Raw genomic sequence first — 13892 nt, 5'->3', positions numbered from 1 at the left:
TCACCAGGATCCCCTTATTGCTACTCATACTACCGGCATTAATCACAATTTTGCGGGAGCAAATCTCGTAAGTAAATATTTGCGTTTTAAACCGCAAGTTTTTTATTCAATGTGCCAGTTTACTACTATTTTTAAACTGCAAGTTTTCTGACTTTTTAACATGAAATTGCAGATTTTTGTTCCAATAATCTCTGAGACGCCATTTGTGTTTTGTTTTAACTTCATAGCAATGAAGTTGGAAATCCTGCATGTTATGAAGCCAAAATCTGTGAATTATACAACAATTATTGAGTCTACGGTATGACCTGTAAAGTCCTTTTCTAAATGTCATATTTATTTTGGTTTGCTAAACAATTTTGCCAAATGCAGGTACAATTTGTTATGAATTGCTTGGTCCGAAACAAGATTCCATCTATACAAGACGTCAAGAAACGGTGAGAGAGGAGTATATTCGAAATCAAATATGGGTGATGGAGTTGATCCTGGGATTTATCTCATGCGTTTGTTGGAGAAGTACAGAGGCACTAGAAAGGGTTTCCCTTTGGGTCTAAATGATGTAAGTTATGATTTCATATAGTATACATCTAGCTACCTAGATACAATTCAATCAATTTGCTAGTCTATAATGTTTAAGATATATTCCAATTTGTTTCTAGACACATGTAATGCTTAACATATATTCCAATTTGTTTTGTAGCACAACCAAGTTAAGCTTTTTGCTGCAAGAGTTTGCTCTCAGATTTGTTGTTTCGACGGTAATAAACTGAAGGATAAACTCTTATCAAAAGCTGGATCTTTGAGTTTTGATACGAGGTATCCCTCTATTCCTTTGAGTAAATATAATCATAAATTACTTTCTAATGAAGTTGTAATTTTCTTGATAAATTTAATTTTTTGTTTTGTCCCTTATTTTTTCTAGATTTGAAGCAGTTGACCAAGAGTTCCAAATGAGAAGGCGGTCACAACATCAATGTCAACGTCAACTCACAGACACGGAACTTCTTCTTTGTTGTAATGAAAAGGGGTAAAGGCATCGAGTAAGTTGTGAAATCGATAACATATTTGCACAATTAAATTTTGTTGATGCACTTTTATGTTCTAATTATATTCATTTACAGTTTAGACGAGACTCTTGTGAATCCGAGTGGATGGCGGTGTGTCGAAAAGGAATGCAAAGTTTGCAAAATCAGACCTTTGGATAATGGATTTGGTAAGTTTTCCTACACCTTTATTAGTATTATTATTATTATTTATACTAATCTTTTTGTGATATTTAGAACATGATCATTTATATGTAGGTGCTTGATATGTATGGTGTGATGTGCACATATGATAGGACTGATATTCTCTACTTGCCAACAACAGTCCAGGTAGATAATTAAGATTCAGATTCGAAAATGCAGGTTTTCAGATTCAGAAATGCATTTTTATACATGTTGATTCAGATTTGAAATTGCAGTTTTTCAGATGTATTAGTCCTCAATATCTAACCAATTTTATAATTTTCAGTATGTTAAGCCCGCATTAAGGCCTCAGAAAGGGAATATTGTCTGGTGCCCTCATCTTAAGATGCACTACAAGCCTGAAAATGGAGCAACTATTGAAAAGGTAAATTTGTTGGGAATCTACCGGAAAAGTTGTTTTGGCGTTGGATGGAATGTCATTGTATGACCTTTGCTGCTATGACATTGGTAGGTGTTTTTCACAATTGGCAAAAATGGTAATCATTGGTTAGCTTGTGTGTCGGACCTCAAGAAACAGGAAAACTATATCTTGGACTCATGCAAGCCAAAGTTAGAAAAAGCAGATGATATTGAGGAGTATAATTCTTATGTGGAGGATATTGTATGGCCCCTACTTTTTTTGTTATATTTTTGCATTTTTATTATCAGTTAGGATGAAATTATTTTATTACTATTTTTGATAAGTTGTTGTCATTCAAAGGTGTTCCATGTTGCAAGTCAGTTTGAGGGCCACAAGGGTTACAATCATCTTAAGGGCATCATCTTGTTTACTACTGTTGTTATCAATGTACCTCAGCAAGAAAACACGTAAGTTTTCTAAAAAATCCTTTATTTATTAGTCTGAAAATGGTTGCAGTTTTTTTAGTCTAATAATCTTAACTGTATGTGTAGTTATGATTGCGGACTATTTGTTATGAAGTTTCTGGAGGGTGCAATACACGATAGGAAATTATGGGAGGACCCAAACTATTTCAAAGTAAGCTTGCCAAATTAGCTAAATGTCAGTTTTTCATTTCTCTATTTATCGTATTTTACTGTGGGTTTATCAATGTTTTTTTAATTTGCAGAATATGATTGCTTATCGTCGACAAATTATGTTGAAACTACTCAAGTGGGAGAAAAATACTGCAAAGGTAATTTTTGAATATGTGGAACTGATATATACATATATGTAGGTGAGATAGAATACATTAGTAGGGGTACACAATCTTGAATTGCTGGATAGACTTCTTTCAGTGTGTAGATACACACCTCCTGCTGTGTGGATACACTTATCTGGTCCACGAGGTTGTGAGGTTATAGTTCTTGGGGCTGTGCAGATACATCCCAGCTGCTGCTTGGATACACACATGCAAAAATGTCTGCATACACACAATTTGTCGCATACACACCGGCAGAATGTGCGGTTACGCATTGTTGGCTGTCTAGATACACATATCAGAATGTGCGGTTACACATCTCTGGCTGCATACACACCTTGAGACGTTTACATTTTTTCCTTTACACAAATTTATTGTAAGACGGAATCTTTAAATCACTTTTGTTTAGCTACTAATAGAGTTTGTGTTTAGATCCGTTTTACAACTATATTAGTGTAAAATCATCTTACACAAGACTAACTCCCACTTGCCATTGATTATAATGTCTACTTTCATCAAGTTGGTAATATTAATATAGATATAGAAAGTAGAAGTTTCTGAAACTCCAAATTTAGACACAACCTCGTGGTTATATTCTGTGGATACACACCTGCAACTAGTGTGGATACACATCTCTGGCTGTTTGGATACATACCCGCTGGTTTGTGAATACACAGCCCCGGCTTCGCAGATACACAGCCCCGGCTTCGCAGATACACATCCCTACTGTTTTGTAGGCACTTATGTGCCGGAGATGTTAATTTTATTTTACATATAAAATTATTTTAAACTAACTTAACGTTACTTTTTTCATGTTTTATGACCAGGTGAGTTCGTAGATTTGAGTGTGTTTTGAGGATGTGTTGTGCGTAGTGAAATGTATTTGAATTTAATAGTGTTGTGTTCAAACATTCCAGGAACATTTTTGACTCAATTGTTTTTGTTCATCAAATGTATTTTTGTTTCAATCCTTTTTCAATGTATGGCTACTATTAATACTATTCAGTTATTAAATTCCTATTAAGACATCTTGCGGTTATTGCGTCGGTACACATTACTGGTTGTGTAAATACACACATATGACTTTTCGAGTACTGAGATACAATTTTTGTTTTGTGTGGATACACACCTATGGCTGTGTGGATACACACCTGCATCTGTGTGGATACGCATTGTCGGCTGTCTGGATACACATCCCTGGCTTTGTGGATACACATCCCCGGCTTTGTGGATACACATATTCTTTTTGCGTTCGCTTTGTTGTTCTTTCATTTAACAACAATCAATTATTTGATCTTCCAACTTCTACATATATAGCACATCATATATTTGATCTATCCCATTCTTCCTAGGCTAAAATAGCAGGACATATATTTATCAACGAAAATGTATTTAGATCCACAAGTATAAGATAAATCTCAGCATATAAGACCGTCTTATTCTATAGTTTGTGATATAATTTGGGCTAAATAAAAGTAAGTCACAAAAATTCACATTGGTAAATTTAATAGTCAAACTATAATTGTTTGCGAAACAATGATAATTAGAGTGCTTTCATTTTACTAAAACATTATAAAAAGTAAAATGATCATTATCACCTTCAACCCAATCACCATCTTTGAAGTTAATAAAATATAACCAACATTATAAAAACTACAGTACAAATTAATAATCCGGAAAGTAATTGCGGATTTCAGAACGAATATCACTGAAAACATCATTATCACCTTCAACCCAATCCACCGGGTTGTTTTCCCATGCAAGCGGAATTGTCCCGAACTCAAAGGAAGGCCCCTTCGCATACAAATATGCGACCAGTCCCAAATCATCTCTATTAGAAACCCATAAATATGGTCCTGACGGAGGTTTAACGTTTTTAAACCACCACCTCGAAGCTTCATTATTAGAAAAAGCGCGCTCCAGTTTGCGAGCTTGAAGGAAGCATTTGCGCTCATCTCCCGCTCCAAACTCAATCATTGCATGTCCCTTGAACGACCCATTGTTGTAATAGCCGGGTGGATAGCTTGAACTAAATTTAATCCAAAGACCACGAATAATTTCTACTAATCTGTCAAGATCATATGAGAGAGTTTCCTTTCCAAACCCATCTCTTGTGCTTGGCAAATTATAAAGAATACACATCACAGGTTTGACGTACGATATTTCGGAATGGCGTCTGAAACTTTCTACTAAATCAAACGATTCTCCATCAGATTCATAGGATGCATCAGATTCATATGCATCAGATTCATAGGATGCATCAGATGCAACAGATGAATTATTAGAAGACATAATGGTTGAGAGGGAATTCAGTATGGATTAAGTTTGAAGTTTTTTGAAACAAAGAGATTGTAAAACCTATTTATATATAGAATAATCAGATGCAACAAATGAATTATTAGGAGAAGGATGTGTGAAACGACAGATGCAACTTTGTAAATAGGCAGATGCAATGGATAGAGTTGAACGAATGAATGTCTTGGTGTGAAACGTTGTAAATAACCACATTCATGGCACTTGCCACGATGTCTAGAAATGTCTAGAGAATGTGTAAATGTGTGGTAAATAATTAAGGCAGATGAAATGTCTAGAAATGTGTAAATGACGGTTTAATCCAAAAAGAATTGAAACTCATTCTTCGTTTAATTCCAATTGAATGACGGTTTCAGATGGGTCCTGTGAATGACGGTTTCAGACAGGAGAAAAACTACACCAATTCACTATTCCCATTGTTTCATCAATTTTTTAAAATAAAGAACTTAATCTTCAATTTGTATTTATATTTTATTTTTAATTATGTGTGTCACACCTCGACTTTTGAGGGTACACAATAAAAGTTAGTATAATAATAGAGAAGCAAAGTGTTTGAACAGTAAATGTGAGACATTAGACAACCAAATAACACTTCACAACTTGGGCAATTCCTACTATCATGATGCGTTAATTAAACATACTTCTTAGAAGTCTTTACTTACTAGAAAGACCACTATTAAAAGTCAAATACAACATACTTCTTAGAAGTCTTTACTTACTAGAAAGACCACTATTTAAAGTCAAATACAACATACTTCTTAGAAGTCTTTACATACTAGAAAGTTTTTAGAATACTTAATACAACTTAAACTTTTTCTAGCTGAAATCAAACTGGACTCACTTTTGAGTGGCTCGACTTGGGCAATTCCTACTATCATGATGAGTCATTTCACCGCAAGCACGACATTTCCTCAAGGGCTTTGCATTTTCTTGTACTGCCTTTTCCTTGTTTGAAGTAATCCGTCTTCCTGATCCCTTATTCTTACACTTTTCTGGTGGTAGAACACTAGCTTCAGACGGTATTTTCGAGCCAATAAGCATCTCAATTTCAGCTTTCTTGTTTTTTGACTTCCCACGCTTAACTGAAATCATTAATTTCTCGTTGAAAGCGCGAAGAAGTTCAAGCAGCTCATCACAAAGCTCCTCATTATCTTCAACAAGCGAAACTGAAGTAAATACTTCCGACCACAATTCACTTATCTTACTTTGGTGGTTTTCTATTGACATACAATCAGCTAAGAGGGTTGTCCCAACAACATTAAAAATGGGACGACAAATTGCATATTTGCCCCATCTGTCTAATAGATACTCTGTAGGGATATCATCAAACCCTCTATCTTTTAACACCCACAGAACATGCTTACAAAGTAACCCAATCCTTTCAAACATCTTACATGAACAAGAAAATTTATTACCACTTAAATCAACTGTGTATACCTTGTCTTTCTCGCGGTCCATTATTGAAATATGCTCATTGTTGTCTTCAGTTGTCCTCGGTGAAAGACCACAAGTAAAACACGCACCTTGGAGTTCTTCTTGAAATTGATAAAAAACAGTGGTGGTGTAAAATTCAGAGGTTTTTTTTTTCTAGAAGGAGAGGTGTTGATAATTTTGGAGAAGAGTTCTTATCATCGGCAAATCACCTTAGCATATTTCCAACGCCGCGCATCCATAGCCGATTGGAAACGCATCCAAAACTCAACAAGAGTGAGGTGCGGGTTTGTGAAATTTCCAAAGAAGCTATTTTCAGATTCTGACCTTGATGTTGTGCGCATAATCCCACCAAGATATATGTCTCTGAAGTAGGCAGGAATCCAACTTGAACGAATGTCAAACATTGACTTCAGCCACTCATGATCAGAAAGCTCATACGAAGAAAGGATTGATTTCCATCTCAATTCGAATTCTTGTGTATCAATCTCTCCATCCCAAACAATAGAATTTATTTCCTTCAAAAAGTTTGTGTTTTGGCAAATTGTCGGCCCGACTTTGTCTGGCAACTTTTTCATTATATGCCACATGCATAATCGGTGTTGTGTTTTGTCACCAAACACATCTTTTACAGCTTGATTGATGCCTTTGCATTGGTCAGTTATAATTGTAGTAGGATAGCAATCACCCATAGCCTTCACAAAATTCTCAAATAACCAGGTAAATGATTCTCCATCTTCCTTTCTTAACAAACCACCCGCAAAAGTGACGCATCTTTTATGGTTGTCCACACCAGTGAACGGACAAAACACCATTTTATACTCATTGAAGTTATAAGTAGCATCAAAAGAGACGGCTTCCCCAAAAAGGGCATAGTTTTTAATTGAGATTGGATCTGCCCAAAAAACCTTACTTAGTCTTTTTTCATCATCCACCTCAAAGTCGAAATAAAATGATGGAGACATAGCCTTTTTTTGCATGAAAGTTTCCAATAACATCTCAAAGATCATATTCCTTGATATATTTCTTAACATCCCTTGAAAAGTTTTTGAAATCTTCTAAAGAAGCCCCAACATTTTTGTACCCTTTTACATATTCCTTAAACATTCTAAAGGAATCCATTGGACCATGATTTACCCTTGAATTATCCATGATCATTTTCTTGTGAAAGAGATTCAAATTCCTAGATGGTTTCATATGAACCATTGTAGCTGGGGTAACCATTGCGTGTGTGTGTACCTCAACAAAATCATAAATTTGGTATTCACCGGTGTCAATTCTCTTAAAACTAACCTTAGCTTCACATCCTGTTCTCGTAACAGTCCTCTTTCTTTTAGTCCCCTTGTTCCTACTTTTGCCTTCTTTATTACACACACAGCGCTTGTGTGTAACAATCCCATTAACCAATTTTGTTGAATCTAACCTTGGAATAAACCCACAAATTTTTGCGTATTTGTTGTAAAAATCTATTCCATCTTCCAAATTTGAAAACATCATACCGTTGATTGGTTTTAGATCTTCCGGATGACTTGGGAATCCAAAAATTGTGTTTTCAGAACCAACTTGTGGGGTTTCTACAAGACAATTTAATCAAAAGGTTGTTATTTTTAAGGCAAGTACATTATATTAGTTAAATCAAACCTTGTAAATGAACAAACCACAATTTTTTTACCTGGTGCATTAGTCAATGAAATCATAGGAGGTATATCATTGTTCATTAGAGCATCAACATTAGAAGCAACTATACATGTCTCGCACAGAAATGACACACAAAGAGGGAAACGCATTATGTTCCAAAGACCAAAATCAAGAAAAATATAGTCTATAGGTACACATTACTATGATATTAGATACATGCTTTCGCTACATTTTTGCGTACTGTTGCATCGTCAAGGGAAGTACAACCAAAGATATCCGAGGCATGGTCATTAGTAGCGGGTATACTATCTCGCACAGTACACATCTCATTCAAATTAGATACAATAATTCATATGTGACTATACATCAACAATTTGTGCAGAGAGAAAGAAGTTTTCGATTTTCAAACTGATAAACATTCATCCAAAAATTTTCAATGCTATACTAGCTTAATTTTTTGAAAGACTGCTCTACGGTGCACAAAATCATAATCGATCACGAGTATTTATCACATACGAGACATGATTTTCCCACCCAAGCCACATTAGGTACACTATTTTAGCTAGCCGGATACATCTTTGTTTTAGCTAGCGGATACATTTTTTTTTCAAAATAGCTGGAATGATGTATCTAATGCCCAGAGATGTATCTTTGGCTAAGAATTTTATTCTGTTAGAGATATATCTTGTGACCCTCATTAAACCACCCAAAAAAATACAAAAACAAATCGGAAAAATTATCCACAAACTAGAAAAATTATACGAGAGGTACACATCTTTGTGATCCTAGATACACTACTTGATTTAGTAGATACATGGTATCCGACATTCCATAATAAGAAAAAAAGAATGTGTACCTATAACTTCTTCGTCATTGATTCATCCTCTTTTCCGTTATCACCTACAACACCTAAAGCAATTTTAAATGGATCCCAAATTTAATTGAAAAAATAGTTCCCAAAAATGTATTTACAACAATAATTCATACCGAATCGGTAGAAGATGATGAAATTATAACCATCCTAAAAATAGTATCAAAACACAAACTAAATTACCATCAAAATCTCAAAATACGATTAAAATTGATAAACCCTAATTTTAAGAATTTCAATTTGTTCAAACCCTAATTTACGATTTAAATTTTGTAAACCCTAATCTGAGTAAAAGCTTACCTCTTAGATTCGCATGGGACAGGAACAATAATGGCGGAAAGTAGGATGATTTGCAGCAATTGAGATCGCGTTTCTTCGATCAATTTTTTTTTTGTTGTTGGGATGAGTTTTTAGGTGAGGGTGAGTTTTAAAAACCGCGGTTGAACTTTCCTTTTTAGATGGTTTAGACGGTTCAGACGATAAGTTTAGTTAAGATCGAACTCAACCCATATATATATATATATATATATATATATATATATATATATATATATATATATATATATATAGGCGGGCACAAAGTCTTAACTAAAGACAGTGCGAACCGTACGAACTAGATGATTAAAGCCATTCCCAAACGCGCTTTCTAATTTCTCTACCCAGCTGAAACAGTTCGACACCCTCCTACGACAAACCCACCAAAACCATTCAATTTCCATCTGATCGTCCGCCACTTCCAACGTCGGCCACTTCCACCGTCGGCCGCCACTTCCACCGTCGCTTCTACCCCCTTCCCTAGAACGGATTTCAGTCTATTGTAGAAAAAAGGTTAGTTTCAATTCTTATCTTAATCTTTGAAGATTTCTTTAGTATTTTGAATCTAAGTAATTGTAATGATTTAAGAAGTAGTTTTATGAGAACACAAAAGATTTTAATCAAAAAAAATTGATTTTTATGTATGAATTCTAATTAAAAATTAGGGTTTATAAAAATTGGTCATTACAAATTTCGTTTTTTTAATTGTTTTAGGGTTATAATTTCTTACTTAGCAATGTATATCACAATAAATTTGTTCACATTTTCTCTAAAACTTCTAATTTAGTCTCAAGCTTTCGGTATCTTGCTTATTTGAGTAATATTTGTATTCGGAGAAATCATTTTATTTTAAGACTTCCAAGTATTTGCAAGTAGTTTGTAGTTACGCTTTTGGCTGATTTTTGTAGGGTAATTTGGTATGGACTACGAAGTATTGTTTCTTGTTTCAAGTTTAATGATTTTTTTGGTTGGTGTATGAAAGTTTATGTCAATGACTGCATATTCAACTATCACTAGTACTTTTGTCTCTAATATTCAATTTGGAAGTACTGCAACTTGTATTTGTGTATTCTAGCTCTAATTGGTGTATGTGCTTTTGTATTTCTGAATTACTGCATATTCAATTTGAAATTGAACTTATGATACGGGACCTTTCAGAGGTCATGATGTTCGAGCTGACCTCCTTGGCTCGAAATAAATAGGACCTTTGGTGCATTAATCTTGGTTCAGGGTTCACATGATTGTCACGAAGTAGGTTCTCGGCCTTTGATGCAATTTGCAACTTCTGTTGTGCTGCTTCAAAATGTAGTTCTCCATTTACAAGATAAGAGTCTTTCTTTGATGAGTCAACGGCATCATATGTCGTTAAAAATGAAGCATGAGCAACAAGAGGCAGGAGTACCTAGGTTTGTACATCTAGTTTAGCATTTCACTGAGAAAGATCTCCGCAAAAGAAACAAACTGATAGATGCATCTTTGAAAGTTGAAACAGGTTGATGAGTAGAGGGTTAGGATGTAAGTACTTGAAAACATAAAGATGTTTTCGAATGACCCGTAACGAAATTAGGTTAGCCAGTAGACAATCTATAACATAGAAACGACGACACTTTAGCGAGTTATTTTTATTATTCCAGCAAACCCAACACCAAAGAATATTGACTGTTTGGCTCCATCTGAAATGTAAAATACCGATGAACAAACTCATAAAATCGTATATAACCTTATTACTTGAACAGAATACTCTTGGGTCTTAATTATGTAAACAAGCACATAATTTGGTCATCTTGTATTCTTGTGTCTTAATTATAGAAGTTTAAACTACTACAGCACAACAGACCTATTACCTCAAACATTCGTCGCTGTCCTGCTTATAGGCATATATAAACAAGCAGTTAAGTGACCCAAAGCAAGTCTAAGATTTGGGGTAATTTTCACATTTATGCACTATCGATGTTTGGTTTCTAATTCTGGTTTTGAAAACTCTCTGACTGAAGTTGTCGTCACCTTGTTGAGCAGGGCAATAGGAAAATGTAGACGCCACATGAGCACTATGGAGTGAGCCACTTTGAAGAGAGATCAAAGTGGATGGAAGGTGAAAATGTTACCTTAGAATAGGCAGTTGAGGCCAGAAAAGAAGCAAGCAACAAGTTGAAGTACAACACAACAAGCTTTACATCCATTTGCCTCATTTTTTTGTGTATCTTAAAAGCTAGAGAACATATATATTACTCGTATTTGCTTTGTTATTCTCTTATATAAAAAGCTTTGTTAGCTAGTCAAGATTAGTTCATGTATGGCATGCAATATAGAATGAAACATTGTGGGATGCACGAGTTGGGTGATGACCAAGTAGTATTTGCAAGTCAACAATAATAATTCTGGCCTTGTTTATATATAGCCAGCTTGAATGCCTGGTTCCCAAAATAATTTAGGATGCATTTTAATAATGAAAATCAGAGGCTACAACCTGGATCGTACTTATCTTCGATAGATACGTTTTGGGGCATTTATATTCATTATGTGTATTATCCTTATATACGTTTTCATTTCCAATATTTTAACCCTCAAGTATTTTTTTTTTGTTTTGAATTTCCCAACATTTCACAGAATGAGAATAGGACTCTCGATTGTCTATTTTGTGTCGAGCTTATTTGTTGATAGAGATGTGTATCTAGCAATTTAAATGAGTGTATCTAGATTGTCATAGATATGTATCTAGCAAGTTAAAGACATGTATCTAGATTCTAGCAAGGTAAACGTATGTATATAGCTTGCCCAAAGATGTGTATCTAGCAAGGTAAAGAAGTATATCTAGCAAGTTAAAGGCTTGTATCTAGCCATTTAAAAGAGTGTATCTAGCAAGGTTAAACCATCTAGCAAGCTAGATACACTCTTTTAAGCTATTAGATACATATATTTAGCTTGTTAGATACATTTCTTAAATTACTAGATACACTCCTTTAAGTTACTAGATATATACATTTAATTTGCTAGATACATTAATTTAAATTACTAGATGCATACCTTTAGGGTGCTGGATACACTTTTTTAAATTACTAGATGCATACCTCTATCTTGGTAGATACACTTTTTTAAGCTATTAGATACATATATTTAGCTTGCTAGATACATTTCTATAAATTACTAGATACATACATTTAACTTCGTAGATACACTTTTTAAATTACTAGATACATACCTTTAGCTCGTTGAATACACTCTTTTAAATTACCACGTACTAGATACATATCTTTAACTTGCTAGATGCACTCCTTTAAGTTACTAGATAGATATTTTTAGCTAGCTAGACATACTCCTATAACTAGCTAAATGTATGTAACAACTTCAAGGAGTGTATCTAACTAGGTAGATGTAAGTACTTAATTCTACCGATTACATTTTATTTCACGCTAGGATTGAACATCACAACATTCCAATTTGCAGTACTAGTACCGGTAATTGTAGAATTATAATATCCAAATAGGATAGGCGTGTTGATTAGTCAATACACAAATTAGTACACTTAGAATTTGTGTATCTATAGAAATGTTTTTGTGTGTCTGCGTTAGCATTGTGCATATCCAGAAACCACCACGACTCGCTCTATCACCCAACAAAAACCCACCCCACCGGGGACAGTCGCCACCACCGTTCAAGCACTTGAATTACATTTCATCAACAATAAGAATTACTTCCTCCATTCAACTCCACTCTACCACTTTGCTTTTTCACGTTTGCCAACGCAGTTTTTACGCGCTAAATATCGTTAGCTACGTATTTGCAAAAATTATAAAAGTTAGATATTTTTAATGTACTCATAAAGATGAACCAAACAAGATCCCACATGAATATATTTTCACTTATGTATTGAGAGAAAAATGGAATTGAATGCCCATTATGGATAGTGTACAAAATAGAATATGGTAGAGTAGAGTTGAATGGAGGAAGTACAAAGCTATGCAGAACGCAATAAGTTTGTGAAATAATTATGCGCACTTCAACACTTAATTCTACGGTGATAATGACCATGGTCCCTGTCAGACTGACAGTGGATGCTTTTACGGCGACGTTCCCCGTCTGAGTCCTGATCACGCTCCACGGAGTATCTCTCTCTTGACCTCTCCCTCTCATGGTGACAATGATCAGAAAAATTTGCAGTAAGATCCCTGCCGAATATGAACCAAGTTAGCATCAACCCGAGTTTCTGACACAAATTCACATACTCAAAAACATGTTAAATATCATAAATGACCAGGCATATAATTTCACTCTAATTTACAAACTCGCGAAAACAGATTGACGCAAGTGATAATAAACACAAGATGAGCAACATAATACCCCTGGCTCGAAGGAGGATGAGAAGGAATCAATGGGGGATACCCGGAATTCTGCGGCAACCCACACACCAATAATCGCCACCCACTACCACTACCACCGCACAACCACCACCATCAGACCCAACACCTATAAGCCCGCCCTCACAGCCACCACATACAGCTATCACATAGGAGTGGTGTCGGTCGTGCGTGTGCTCACCGGTGTCGAGAGAAGCACAAGTTTAAGCAGATATGAATGAGTGAATGACCACCACCAGAGTACACGAAACCGCTACACAAACCACCACCTGACCTGAGTTAATCCTCCAATGTCGCCGGATCTGGGTGTCGCGTCGTCATAACCAACAAGTTGACGGAGATCCATAAAAGAGGGGAAATATGTAAAGGGGTTAAAGGTGTTATGATTGAGGTGGGAGATGGGACGGTCGTACGGAAACAGGGTCGCAGGTATGCTGATGTTGTCGACGACGTGGTTGTGAAGCCGCCGGCAATGAGGGTGGTGGAGGTTGTGATGTATGAAAGATGGGTTGTGGCCTTATGGGTTTATTTCATGTGTAATCTGGCCGGTGTCAGAGTTGTGTCGATGTCGGAATTTTGTCTCTGT

The 13892-nt window shown here is 35.4% G+C and overlaps 2 protein-coding genes and 1 long non-coding RNA gene across 3 annotated transcripts; 1 reads left to right on the top strand and 2 right to left on the bottom strand.

Moving 5' to 3' along the window:
• Positions 1–5533: 5533 nt before the first annotated feature.
• LOC141628685 (uncharacterized) lies at positions 5534–6154 on the bottom strand. The gene has a single exon (XM_074441792.1). It carries the CDS (start codon positions 6152–6154, stop codon positions 5534–5536), a length of 621 nt encoding a protein of 206 aa, XP_074297893.1.
• A 170-nt stretch (positions 6155–6324) lies between these two features.
• Positions 6325–7092, bottom strand: LOC141628683 (protein FAR1-RELATED SEQUENCE 5-like). Its single transcript, XM_074441791.1, has one exon. It carries the CDS (start codon positions 7090–7092, stop codon positions 6325–6327), a length of 768 nt encoding a protein of 255 aa, XP_074297892.1.
• A 2144-nt stretch (positions 7093–9236) lies between these two features.
• Positions 9237–11340, top strand: LOC141634400 (uncharacterized). Its single transcript, XR_012539120.1, has 2 exons — positions 9237–9464; positions 10968–11340. It is a non-coding gene; the product is annotated as an uncharacterized LOC141634400 (long non-coding RNA).
• The last annotated feature ends 2552 nt before the right edge of the window (positions 11341–13892 follow it).

The sequence above is a fragment of the Silene latifolia genome, chromosome Y (genome assembly GCF_048544455.1).
Source record: "Silene latifolia isolate original U9 population chromosome Y, ASM4854445v1, whole genome shotgun sequence".
Classification (NCBI taxonomy): domain Eukaryota; kingdom Viridiplantae; phylum Streptophyta; class Magnoliopsida; order Caryophyllales; family Caryophyllaceae; genus Silene; species Silene latifolia.
The sequence above is the reverse complement of the archived record's forward strand: the minus strand, read 5'-3'. Positions and strand labels throughout refer to the sequence as shown.

Excerpts from the sequence above, each read along its gene's own strand:
- LOC141628685 (XM_074441792.1), bottom strand. The coding sequence starts at position 6,154 with ATGGACCGCGAGAAAGACAAGGTATACACAGTTGATTTAAGTGGTAAT.
- LOC141628683 (XM_074441791.1), bottom strand. The coding sequence starts at position 7,092 with ATGTCTCCATCATTTTATTTCGACTTTGAGGTGGATGATGAAAAAAGA.